At 40.5% G+C, this 13,648-nt stretch overlaps 1 protein-coding gene across 4 annotated transcripts in view; it reads right to left on the bottom strand.

Moving 5' to 3' along the window:
* PRKCE (protein kinase C epsilon) overlaps nucleotides 1-13,648 on the bottom strand; it is a 518,728-nt gene that overhangs the window by 39,498 nt on the left and 465,582 nt on the right. For all 4 annotated transcript variants that reach the window (XM_038396526.2, XM_038396523.2, XM_038396524.2 and 1 more), the window contains one exon: nucleotides 3,949-4,087. In XM_038396526.2, coding sequence (XP_038252454.1) covers nucleotides 3,949-4,087 — 139 coding nt within the window. The remainder of the gene's footprint in view (nucleotides 1-3,948; nucleotides 4,088-13,648) is intronic.

The raw sequence follows: 13,648 nt of genomic DNA, 5'->3' as shown, positions 1-13,648 counted from the left end.
GACCACCTGACCAGGACAGTGATAGTGACAATGAAGTGATAAGGGAGATTAGAGAAGCTATCAAATTAAAGAACTCAATAACAGTCGGGGATTTCAATTATTCCCATATTGACTGGGTACATGTCATTGGGTACATTGACTGGGTACAGGATGAAATGCAGAGACAAAATTTCTCGATACTTTAAATGACTGCTTCTTGGAACAGCTGGTACAGGAACCCACAAGGGGAGAGGCAACTCTTGATCTAGTCCTGAGTGTAGTGCAGGATCTGGTCCAAGAGGTAACTGTAACAGGACCGCTTGGAAATAGTGACCATAATATAATAACATTTAACATTCCTGTGGTGGGAAGAACACTTCAACAGCCCAACACTGTGGCATTTAATTTCAGAAAGGGGAATTATGCAAAAATGAGGTGATTAGTTAAACAGAAATTAAAAGGTACAGTGACTAGAGTGAAATCCCTGCAAGCTGTATGGACACTTCAAAGATACCCATAATAGAGACTCAACTTAAATGTATACCCCAAATTAAAAAACACAGTAAAAGAACTAAAAAAGAACCACTATGGCTTAAAAACCATGTAAAAGAAGCAGTGAAAGATAAAAAGGCATCTTTTAAAAAGTGGAAGTCAAATCCTAGTGAGGTAAATAGAAAGGAGCATAAACACTGCCAAATTAAATGTAAAAATGTAATAAGAAAAGCCAAAAAGGAGTTTGAAGAACAGCTAGCCAAAAACTCAAAAGATAATAACAAAATGTTTTTTAAGTACATCAGAAGCAGGAACCCTGCTAAACAACCAGTGGGGCCCCGGATGATCGAGATACAAAAGGAGCACTTAAAGACGATAAAGTCATCACAGAGAAACTAAATGAATTCTTTGCTTCAGTCTTCACGGCTGAGGATGTTAGGGAGATTCCCAAACCTGAGCCGTCTCTTGTAGGTGACAAATCTGAGGAATTATCACAGATTGAAGTGTCACTGGAGGAGGTTTTGGAATTAATTGAGAAACTTAATAGTAACAAGTCACCAGGATCAGATGGCATTCACCCAAGAGTTCTGAAAGAACTCAAATGTGAAATTGCGGAACTATTAACTATGGTTTGTAACCTGTCCTTTAAATCAGTACTGTACCCAACGACTGGAAGATAGCTAATGTAATGCCAATATTTAAGAAGGGCTCTAGAGGTGATCCTGGCAATTACAGACCGGTAAGTCTAACGTCAGTACTGGGCAAATTAGTTGAAACAGTAGTAAAGAATAAAATTGTCAGACACATAGAAGAACATAAATTGTTGCGCAAAAGTCAGCATGGTTTCTGTAAAGGGAGATCGTGTCTTACTAATCTATTAGAGTTCTTTGAGGGGGTCAACAAACATTTGGACAAGGGGGATACAGTGGACATAGTGTACTTAGATTTCCAGAAAGCCTTTGACAAGGTTCCTCACCAAAGGCTCTTACATAAATTAAGTTATCATGGGATAAGAGGGAAGATCCTTTCATGGATTGAGAACTGGTTAAAAGACAGGGAACAAAGGGTAGGAATAAATGGTAAATTTTCAGAATGGAGAGGGGTAACTAGTGGTGTTCCCCAAGGGTCATTCCTATTCAACTTATTCATAAATGATCTGGAGAAAGGGGTAAACAGTGAGCTGGCAAACTTTGCAGATGATACTAAACTGCTCAAGATAGTTAAGACCAAAGCAGACTGTGAAGAACTTCAAAAAGATCTCACAAAACTAAGTGATTGAGCAACAAAATGACAAATAAAACTTAATATGGATAAATGTAAAGTAATGCACATTGGAAAAAATAACCCCAACTATATATACAATATGATGGGGGCTAATTTAGCTACAACTAATCAGGAGAAAGATCTTGGAGTCATTGTGGATTGTTCTCATCCACGCAGTGTGCAGTGGCAGTCAAAAAAGCAAACAGGATGTTAGAAATCATTAAAAAAGGGATAGAGAATAAGACGGAGAATATCTTATTGCCCTTATATAAATCCATGGTACGCCCACATCTTTAATACTGCATACAGATGTGGTCCCCTCATCTCAAAAAAGATATACTGGCATTAGAAAAGGTTCAGAAAAGGGCAACTAAAATGATTAAGGGTTTGGAATGGATCCCATATGGAGGAGAGATTAAAGAGGCTAGGACTTTTTAGCTTGGAAAAGAGGAGACTAAGGGGGGGATATGATAGAGGTATATAAAATCATGAGTGGTGTGGAGAAAATGAATAAGGAAAAGTTATTTACTTCCTCCCATAAGAACTAGGGGCCACCACATGAAATTAATGGGCAGCAGGGTTAAAAAAAATAAAAAGAAATTCTTCTTCATTCTGCGCACAGCAAACCTGTGGAACTCCTTGCCTGAGGAGGTTGTGAAGGCTAGGACTACAACAGGGTTTAAAAGAGAACTGGATAAATTCACGGAGGTTAAGTCCATTAATGGCTATTAGCCAGGATTGGTAAGGAATGGTGTCCCTAGCCTCTGTTTGTCAGAGGGTGAAGAAGAATGGCAGGAGAGAGATCACTTGATCATTACCTGTTAGGTTCACTCCCTCTGGGGCACCTGGCATTGGTCACTGTCGGTAGACAGGATACTAGGCTGGATGGACCTTTGATATGACCCAGTATGGCCGTTCTTATGTTCTTATGTTCTTAACCCAAGGAAGAAGATGGGGGGTGTACATACAGGATAAAATTTTCAAGGACTGGTGACTAAACTGAACAGGCAAATGTGTACAGCACCTGTTTTGCACATACCAATGCCTGTATTTGTAAAGGGAATCCATGTAAATGGTGCTGACTCAGCTTAGGTACTGACCTTTGAAAATGTATCCATGGTATTAAAATCTAGGTAACCCACAAATAGCATATTGCTATGTCATCTTTTTTATCCAAATATCACCTATTATGTGAATGTAAGTTATGACCCCTGATATCCACCAGAAATCCATCCAAAATAATTTTGCATATTTCCCATTCCATTTGGACGAACAGGGGAGTTTATTATAGGTCACTTATCAGTATCTCAGAGCAGAGAAACAATGATACTCCCATACAGGTCTAACACAATATGATATCTTCAGTATGTTACATTGTGTCAGGTCTTATCTATGTAAGTCTTATTACACAGGTGAACACATTCCTGTTTTTAGGCCTGGGTATAGGTCATTGCTAGGAGGGAGCATCCGATTACATCGATCGTCTGAAAGATTTAGACGCACCTTCAAAGCGGCAATAGGGTCGTAAATGTGGACAAGGAGAAGAATAATGCAATGTGCAAGGAACGTGTTAGGGGAAATGTTAAATGATAACATCATGCAATAACAAGTCAGTCACTTTAGCTTCAGTTTGACATTTTTGTTCTTCACCTTCTAGTACAGAACAAGACAAAGAGTAGATAATAAAAGAGCAAAAGTTGAGTGTGTTTAACTGCTCGGGTCTTTTGGCAGTTGCAGCAAGGAGTGTATGACATGGGTATTTTGACATATGGAGTGACTACTCAATTTAAAGGAAAGGTAACATGAATGGGCAAATATCCAGTGGGAAAACAGAATTCACTATTTACCCACTAACAAAAGAATGACAGACAACTGGCTACCAGCAAAGCTAAACAATTTACTAGAGAACACTATCAAATACAGTACAGGAAACTTTTAAAAGCAAGGTTGCAACAGCTGTCAAGAACAGAATCACAGACATTGCCCCTGCCTTACACTCAAAGGTCCAGATTTTGCGAACTACTGATGCTGAGTAGATTATTCCTTGTAGAGAGTCACAGATTTCAACAGGATTATTCATCAAGTAGTGCAGATGAGAGAATCTGGCCCACATTTTTCACCTTGCACATACAACAGATACAGTTATCCATGTGTACCACAATCTAGTTATGATTACTGGTAATATTTGTATGTGAAATCTGGTATAAAAAATACCTCTGGAGCTATGTAGTCTGGTGTTCCGCAAAATGTAGTGGTTGTTACTCCATTCAGAATCCCTTCTTTACACATTCCGAAATCCGCTAGCTTGCAATGACCCTCTGCATCCAGAAGAATATTGTCCAATTTCAGGTCTCTGGGATAATAGAAAGGTATAAGATTCAGTATTTAACCCTTTCTCTCAAACAGGCCACATACTGCAAAATTTTTGAGTACATGGCCCCTGTTTGACCTACAAACTACAGGAAAGCACAAACAGGTAAGTGCACAGCAAAAACAAACAGAATCAACTGTTCGCTATGTGCATGTAGAGTTTGCAGCAGTCATTTTGGTGTAACGAGAAAATTGAGGAAACCAAGCACTTTGTAAGATTAGGCCCTTAAACTTTCATCAGCTGCATAAAAGTACAAGCCTCAAGGCCAACCCAGCCGCACTCAGCACAGTATCAAGGATGAGTGTGAGAAGACTTGCCCCTTTATAATTCTCAAACCTAGGCCTGGCTAGGGGCCACTTTAGATTCCATTATACCTAAGGCCCTATCTGCACAAAAGAGATTCACAGAGGACAAAGTCTAACAATGAAGTTATACTGGAGCCAAACTCTAATGTAGATCTGCTGTATTAGTGCAAAACGAGGCTTACCCCAGTGATGCTTACCTGGGCATGTTACTGAGTTACAATAAACCCTGCTTTGCACCACTGCAGCCTGTCTATATTAGGAGTCTGCACTGGTGTGTAACCAAACTGATGCATCAGCACAAATTCCTTAATGTGAACAGAGGCTAAGAAAAGTAGAAGTAGCCGTTCTAGCAATCAGGGATCCCCGTCTTGCTCCAGACATAGCCCTTTGCCATGGGAGAGGAAAGACACCAAACTATTACCCCAGCTTGACTGCACTCAGAGGTTCTGTCTACACTGGAGGATTCCTCCAGAAGTAGGCTACACAGGCTTTCCTTTTCCTTTGTGCTGCTGGATTGGTGCAAAGAGCCAGAGCACATTGGGGATCTGGCCTCAAAAACTGGTAGGAAGTTACCATTGGCAAAGGCTAGCAATGTTCTGAAATCTGAGATTGGTGGTGCCTCCACCTGGCTGGCCCCTGTACACACGCCTGGGCAGGGGTGGGCAAACTATGGCCCAGGGGCCGCATCTGGCCCTCCAGAAGTTTTAATCGGCCCACGAGCTCATGCCGGGGAGCAGGGTCCAGGGCTTGTCCTGCTCCGGCACTCCATCCAAGGAGTGGGGTCAGGAGCTTGCCCCTCTCCGCCCGGCTCCTGGAAGCAGCGGCATGTCCCCCCTCTGGCTCCTATGCGTAGGGCAGCCAGGAGGCTCTGCAGGCTGCACCCGCCGTGAGCACCGCCCCCGCAGCTCCGATTGGCTGGGAACCGCAGCCAATAGGAGCTACAGGGGTAGCACCTGCGGATGGGGCAGCATGCAGAGCTGCCTGGCCACGCCTCCACATAGGAGCTGGAGGGGGGACACGCTGCTGCTTCTGGGAGCTGCTTGAAGTAAACGCCGCCCAGAGCCTGCACCCCTGACCCCCACTCGCGTCCCAATCCCCTGCCTTAGCCCTGATCCCCCTCCCACCCTCAAACCCCTCAGTCCCAGCCCAGAGCACCCTCCTGCACCCCCAGCCCCTCATTCCCAGCCCCACCCCACAGCCTGCACCTTGAGCCAGAGCCCTCACCCCCACCTGTACCCCAGCCCCAGTTTCATGAGCATTCATGGCTCACCAAACAATTTCCATACCCAAATGTGGCCCTCAGGCCAAAAAGTTTGCCCATGTCTGCTCCAGGGCATGCCTTGGGAACCTCCAGGAATAAACCTATTCTAATAAATAATAATAATAAATAATAATCTGTGGCATAGCTCTAACTCAAAATAATAATTATAAATAATACATATCCAATATACTTAAATTAGAGAGCAATGTTCAATAATCCATCTCCTAAACATTAAGGCAATATTTATATATCCTTTTAGGCTGAACGTGCACACAGAACACACCGCAATTTGAAGCACCTTTGAGTCAAATAAGGACAGTTTTATTGTTCCAGCACTCAAAAAGCATCTCTTAAAGCCACTCTGTTCATTGTGCTAAATGTAACACTTATCAGTTTCTAAAATTGGCATATTTTTCAGTTCTGCAATCTGTGATTTTAAGAGGGACACAGTACTGCCAACAACAGAATCCTCAATGCTGGAATTAAAAGCAAGAGCTGTCAAATACATCCAGGAAAGAACAGTCACTTAAAAATATTGGATTGGGTTCCTCTACTAGAATTTTAGTTCAAAGTTCTGATTCCAATGAGCAAGAAGACTCAGGAGGATAAGGTCCCAGCCTTGCAATACTTCATTATTTTCTTTGCATAAAAACTGTTCAGAAATAACCTCACTGGAATATAACACATTCATTGTTAAAGAGCAGCACAGCACATCCTAGCAGCTGGTTTCTAATCATTCTTAGCATGAATGTGTTTATGTCAAAAATACCCAATTCTCAGTTACTAGATTGGGAGGGGTCGAAAACATGTTGAAAAAGGGATATCCACCTTTCCTGTCTTGCACAGTATTTATACATTTTCTAAAAATACTGTTGATGATTATCTCATGATTTAATACAGTGGATACTGTGTACCATTAATTTATCTGTCACTTGCCTTAGGTTGGACCAAGAGGGGTAGAAAAACACTTGAATGAAAAAGCAAACAAGTAAAGAAACAAATTGATAAAAACAACAAAAAGATAAGTAGAAAGTGTTTCTGCTTAGAGGAGCATTATACAATCCTTTTGATTGTTATTTATTAATTTAAACATATACAAAACTTAAAGAAGTGTCTATCTGGGCTCTGAACACCTCTGCTATACATTAAATATACAAGCCAATAAATACAGACCAAAAAAAAAAGAAAGAAAAAAAAGAAAGAAAAGAAACAAAAAATACTTTTTTCCTAAGGCAAGGAAAGGAACAAAATCCCACTCTATGTTCACACTATACCAAATACTCAGCTGGAGCCAACTATGCTAAAACAGACTTAGTAGTATCATTCAGCCATATTTCAGCAATACTTGTGTAACATATATGCCTAATAGGGAGGTATCTCTTTAAGAAACCTATGCGAGGTAGGGGTAGAGTGAGTTGTGCTGGGTCATTGCTGCTAGACAGATTTACCGCTCCCCATTCAGAAGTTTCTGGAATTGGGTTTAGTAGTTTTGGATGCTCCAATAGGTTCGCTATTGCTGGAGTCAGACTCCGTGAGGGCAATTGGGTGCCACAAGTACTCCTTTTCTTTTTGTGAATACAGACTAACACGGCTGCTACTCTGAAACCTGCTTTACAAAAGGCCATGTGCCCTGCGAGAGTTGGGAGAAAGGAGCAGAAAGGAGGCTGTTTTCCCTAACTCTGAAGCATCTTGCAGCAGGTTAATGACATTGTTAACCCTCCAGCTGAGAAGCATGGCCAATATCAATTATAGAATGGGGAAATTGGGAGGGAAAATAATTTCTTCTATTTTAATTGTATACTTTGAATGTTGTTTGATTTTAGCCAAATTGTTTTTGTTAAATTGTCTCAACGAGTTTGATTCACCAACTTCTCTTTAAATGTGATAATGAGGAAAGAGTCATTTATATTTTGCTATTCTCAGTTTTGTATTTTCTCATAGCGGTTTTTAAGTCTATATATTTAACTGAGTAGTAAAGTAAAGTTAAGAGTCTGCATGGATTCCAGCTCAAGATTCCTACAAGTGACTGGAGGGAAGATGGTGCTTTTGACTGACCTGTTTAGATTTAATTAGTTTTCTTCATTTATGTTTATGTATAACTGTGAAGATAATATATGAGGATCATAAAATAGCCATGTTATGTTCTAAAATTAAATTATTACAGTAGAACCTCAGAGTTACGAACTGACCAGTCAACCACACACTCATTTGAAAAAAGAAAAGGAGTACTTGTGGCACCTTAGAGACTAACAAATTTATTAGAGCATAAGCTTTCGTGAGCTACAGCTCACTTCATCGAAATGCATCCGATGAAGTGAGCTGTTGCTCACGAAAGCTTATGCTCGAATAAATTTGTTAGTCTCTAAGGTGCCACAAGTACTCCTTTTCTTTTTGCGAATACAGACTAACACGGCTGCTACTCTGAAACTCATTTGAAAGCGGAAGTATACAGTCAGGGAAGAGCAGAGACCCCTCCCTGCCAAAAAAGCAAACACAGTACTGTGTTAAACATAAACTACAAAAAAAAAAAGGGAAAGCAGCATTTTTCTTCTGTATAGTAAAGTTTCAAAGCTGTATTAAGTCAATATTCAGTTTTAAACTTTTGAAAGAACAACTATAAAGTTGTGTTCAGAGTTACGAACATTTCAGAGTTACAAAAAACCTCCATTGCTGAGGTGTTTGTAACTCTGAAGTTCTATTGTATTATTTATTGTATCTTTATCATAAGATTTTATAAAGTTATAAATTAAATTCATTCCTTTTGTTCCTGTTGGGACTTGAATGTGGGGAAATTGACCCTGTGCAATCCTTGCTGAAAATCCTTAGAGACTGAATTCTGGGTCTCCAGCTACTTTTTCTATGGGAGTTGGGAGTTTTTTAGTTACTGGAGAAGGGCAATGAAGTGAACTGTTGCCCATCCAAAGGTTACATTTGCAGAACTGAGGACTTCATTCCTAGTCAAATCACTCCAACCTTCCTTCAGCATGAACCAAGCATCCTCATCCACTGACAACCCAGCCATCCAAGAAATAATTAAAGGCAAAGTCACAAGAATCAAGATTTTTAACTTCATGAATCTGGTCTACACTTTATGAAACTTTGCCTCACCTTGTGCCCCTCCACCCACAACCACAGGGATCATGGGAGCTAATCCCTTGGTATCAACTCTTCTCAGTTCAGGCAGCATTGCTCCACTCTGTTGGCAACTGTAAAGAGCTCCAGCTGACCGCTAACATAAGGTCCACCCGGGCAGGCCACAAAGTCTACTGTCCCAATACCAATGTAAGCACCCTCCTGAGTGCATTCCAGGACCACACTGGAAAAAAAGCCCCACCTCTAGGAACAAACAACAACAAAACAAAAAATCCCCCCACACCAACCCTTTCAACCTAGTGGGTCAATCATTTCCACTCACCATCCTGGGCAAGCCCCAATTACAGAATCTGTCATTGTCATAAATAGGAGACAGATACTAACCAGCTCAAACCTACCCCCTGCCAATGGGATGGGATAAATAAAACAAAAGAGTTAACTCCAAAAACCACACAAGCCCTCCATAAGACACTGCTTCCATCGGAGTCATGAGTGCTACACATACAAGGGTATGTGTTCAGACAAGACTGTGACATCATTTAGTAGATCTAACAAAGAGAAGACTGGACTCTTGAAGACTGGGAAATTTCTACTGTGTACAAACACTCTGATGAGAGTTGTGAAACCATTTACGTTCCAGGCTGAGCTAGCTGAGCTAATACAGGGATCAACTACAGCACCAAAGCAGTGCTGCCAGGAAATCAAATCTTCTAGGTTGAGGTTCAGAAACAAGGTTGTATTTGTAGGTGTTTTTTAACCTTCCAAATTTGGAAATCCCCACGACCTATGGAATAATAAAAGCTGCATTAGAAAGTTGAGCTGTTAGGGTCAAACAATCATAGCATGATTACATTTGACACAATCTGGAAACCAATTCCAGCTAGTATCAAAACAGAAGTTCAGAGCAGAAAGGTCAAAATGTGGCTAATTATGATAGAGGATTGATGAAATTCAAGGGACAGCTCAGAAGACTGGAAACTCTGGAATTTGTAGTGATAAGACTGAGCCTGGAAGCTAACTATTCTTCTTAACTTTTAGCTTAACTCACTGATCTTGGAATTGGGGATTTCCCAGTGCTGGCAGAGGACACACTGGCAGCTGCTAGCATCTACTGTTTAACATTTAGTGAAGGCCAGCAGCATGCTTGACAATGAATAGAAAAGAGATGAAGACATAGCCAAGGATCTTCTAACCTAAAATAATCCTAGAGAGCACTAAAACACAGACCGCCATGTGGTAGAGAGGCATAGTGGTACAGTCATTGGTTTTATTTGCTTAAGGGTAGATAGACATTTGTAATGGGAAAGTTGGACAGTGACTGCAAGATAATTAATAGACAGGAAGAGTCTGAATACATCAAAAGTGGATGATGCCATATACATCACACAAGTTTAAACCTACCTGCAAATGATCATCACATATTAATGCAGTGATTCTTGTAGCCTTCTTTATTTAAACAGCTAATATTTACTTGATTAGGGTTCACCTCTAGAAAAGCTGAAGTATGCGAGTTATCATTAAATGGAGGATCCCTGAGGCGCACATGAGGCCTAAAAAATCTTTAGTTAGCCAAGAATTCAACACCTATTATAATCATATAAAGGACAGTAAAAAAAAAAAACAAAAAAAAAGTATATACTCCTGGTCCCTTGTGGGGAAATCCATAGACAGGAGAGTGCGTGACATCCTAGTTTCCACTATCCTGATCTTCCCAATTATGTTCTAGGCGCCACCCTCTCTTACGCTAGTGCCCATTTTAGCCTATGCATATTCATAATGCATATATACCCCTTTTCTTCTTATCTTAACTTCCACAACTCACTTATGTTGGGGGCCCCAATTCCTATAGGCTAATCAATCACTTACTTCATACTCATTATCATTTACAATAATAGTTGCTATGGCATCACTGCAGTTAATGCTTGTGACATATATTCATTACAAATACCTAAAATATAGTAATTCATATTTGTTGTTTCTTACTTCATCTTACTGCACTTATTTATACTTCACACTTGTGACTTGAGGTCTGTTGTCTGTCATTTACTTATGTCAAGCTATACTTAGGCCTTTCCACTCATGTCTACTGTCAGCACAGGTCCTTAGGCTTCCAGGTTCACTATTTGCATGACAGCAGAAGCCACACCTTTAGGCATCATCTGAAATTCTACACACGCTACATTCTGAACCTTTTCCAAACTGTGACTCTCATCGACTTTAAGGCCAGATGATGATCATCTAGTCTAATCTCCTGCACATTGCAGGCCACAGATCCTTACCCACCCACTGCTGTAATAGACCCATAACCTCTGGCTGAGTCACTGAAGTCCTCAAACCATGATTTAAAAACTTCAAGTTACAGAGAATCCACCATTTGCGTTATGCAAGTGATGCATGCCCTGTGTTACAGAGGAATGTGAAAATCCCACAGGATTTCTGCCAATCTGAGCCAACCGGACCCCAAATATGACCATCAGTTAGAATCTGAGCACATGGGGAAGAGCCAGCAGCCAGACACCTAGGAAAGAATTCTCTGTGGTAACTCAGAGCCCTCCCCATCTAGTGTCCCATCACTGGCCATTAGAGATATTTGCTACTAGCAATCGCAGACCAGCTGCATGCCATTGTAGGCAGTCTCATCACACCATCCCCTCCATAAATCGATCAAGCTCAAGTTAGATTTTTTGCCCCCCATTATTCCCCTTGGAAGGCTGTTCCAGACTTCACTCCTCTGGCTTTTAGAAATCTTCCCTGTCTCTGCTGGAAGTACCTCGCCTGACACATCCCGGGATTGCATTAGCCTTTTTTCATGGCCGCATCACATTGGTCTCATAGTCATCCTGTGATCAAACAATACTCCCAGGTCTTTCTCCTCCGCTGTTGCTTCCAACTGATAAGTCCCCAGCTTACAGCAAAAATTCTTGTTGTTAGTTCTTAAGTACATGACCTTGCACGCTGCACTATTAAATTTCTTCCCATTTCTATTAGTCCAGTTTTCAAGGTCACCCAGATCTTACTCTCACTTGACCCTCACAGAAAGAAGTTCTGGGACCCCTTCGTCTAGTCAAAAAGACAGGTGGAGCGGTTGTAACCCTTAATTGCCAGTTGCAACCCTTAACTGCCAAAAGACTAGTTTGTACAGATTTATCATATAAATTGTGTATATTTACCATATAATTCTCTCTCTCCTAACTACACTGCTCCAAAAAAATTTCTATTTAAATGTGCAGTACCCTCTGCTGTGCAATATACAATTAGAGCAGTAACTTCTGATTGTGCAGACATGAAAAATGTTACTGTGATATTATTCTGGTGTCTGTGTTCACTAATCATGTTCAAACTCAATAATAGAGGATGCTGAAAAGAACTATTTTATGTTAATGGACTTTAAAACTATTCTTAACATAAGCAAAAAATATACTGGAGTTAAACTAAATTAGGAGAAATTTGAAAGAGACTTTAAAACAATAGCAGCAGAATTCCTATAGATAAACATGCAGGAAGTGAGGAGACAAGTTGAGAGGTTAACAAAATGCCAAAATTCATAGCTAGAATAGTCAAATGAAAGTCTATCAAGGCTGCAAGACCTTCTGTACCTGAAACCACTGAGGAGTATTTGGTTCATTTACAGTTAAAACATTTTAAAAAACAAAGTTATGCAACTCTGGAAAAAGAAAATCAAATGACTAAACAGGCATACGGGAAGAGAGCTGGTAGGCTGAGGAACTGTCCTACATAGAAAAGATAAAGAAACAAAATGAGTATAACAGAAAAGAATGGTCAGGAAGCATATCTTTGCACCACATTGGGGTCAATGAAAAAACTGAAAGCAAGTAAAGAGCATCCCATGAGGACAAGAATTCAGACGAGAGACTGTCTATCCCCACTAGGGTGACCAGATGTCCCGATTTTATAGGGACACTCCCGATATTTGGGGCTTTGTCTTTTATAAGTGCCAATTACCCCCCACCCCCGTCATGATTTTTCACCCTTGCGATCTGGTCACCCTAATCCCCACTAGAAAAAGTGCCACGTTTTTTCATTCCTTAGAAAAGCAATATAGTATATTTTTCTTTGTTTTGATTAGCTAAGGATCGTATTTTCTTTAGAAATGTTTCTCTTACATGTATGAAAAATGTGCATGTACATGCATGTATCTGCATGTGGATGGTGTGTGTGTGTGTGTGTGCTAGCAGGACAACTGCAAGGCTCTGTTATCCATCATATCACCCCAGTCTAATTTCTTCCCTCTTATTATTCTATACCTATTTCACACTACCACCGCATTTGTACATTACTTGAGTGAACACATGGTGCTCTTCGCATATGTTCCTTGGAGACAGAAAAGCTGATATGTAACCAATTATGGCTGCAAAAGAGCCATATATGCTGTGGCTTCCCCCACTTTTGTGATGACCCAAGTCCTGCTTGAGGTGTGGGAGATGTGGTCCACATCACTTCTTATCCAAGGTCTCCTGTGTGACAATGTAAAGTGGTCCCAACCAAGCCAATGGACTAGTTTGTATAGATTTATCATATAAATTGTGTATATTTACCATAGAATTCTCTCTCTCCTAACTACACTGCTCCAAAAAACATTTCTATTTAAATGTGCATTACCCTCTGCTGTGCAATATACAATTAGAGCAGTAACTTCTGATTGTGCAGCCATGAAAAATGTTACTGTGATATTATTCTGGTGTCTGTGTTCACTAATCGTGTTCAAACTCAATAATAGAGGATGCTGAAAAGAACTACTTTATTTGAGTATATTTTTAATTATACTTAGCACAGAGTTTAAGGAAGCTATTTAAAAGATACTGAGCTTCCTCAACTCCCTTCAACTTCAGTGGGAGTTGGTAATATTCTGCATCTGGCTGGATT

This window comes from Dermochelys coriacea, chromosome 3 (genome assembly GCF_009764565.3).
Source record: "Dermochelys coriacea isolate rDerCor1 chromosome 3, rDerCor1.pri.v4, whole genome shotgun sequence".
Classification (NCBI taxonomy): domain Eukaryota; kingdom Metazoa; phylum Chordata; order Testudines; family Dermochelyidae; genus Dermochelys; species Dermochelys coriacea.
The sequence above is the reverse complement of the archived record's forward strand: the minus strand, read 5'-3'. Positions and strand labels throughout refer to the sequence as shown.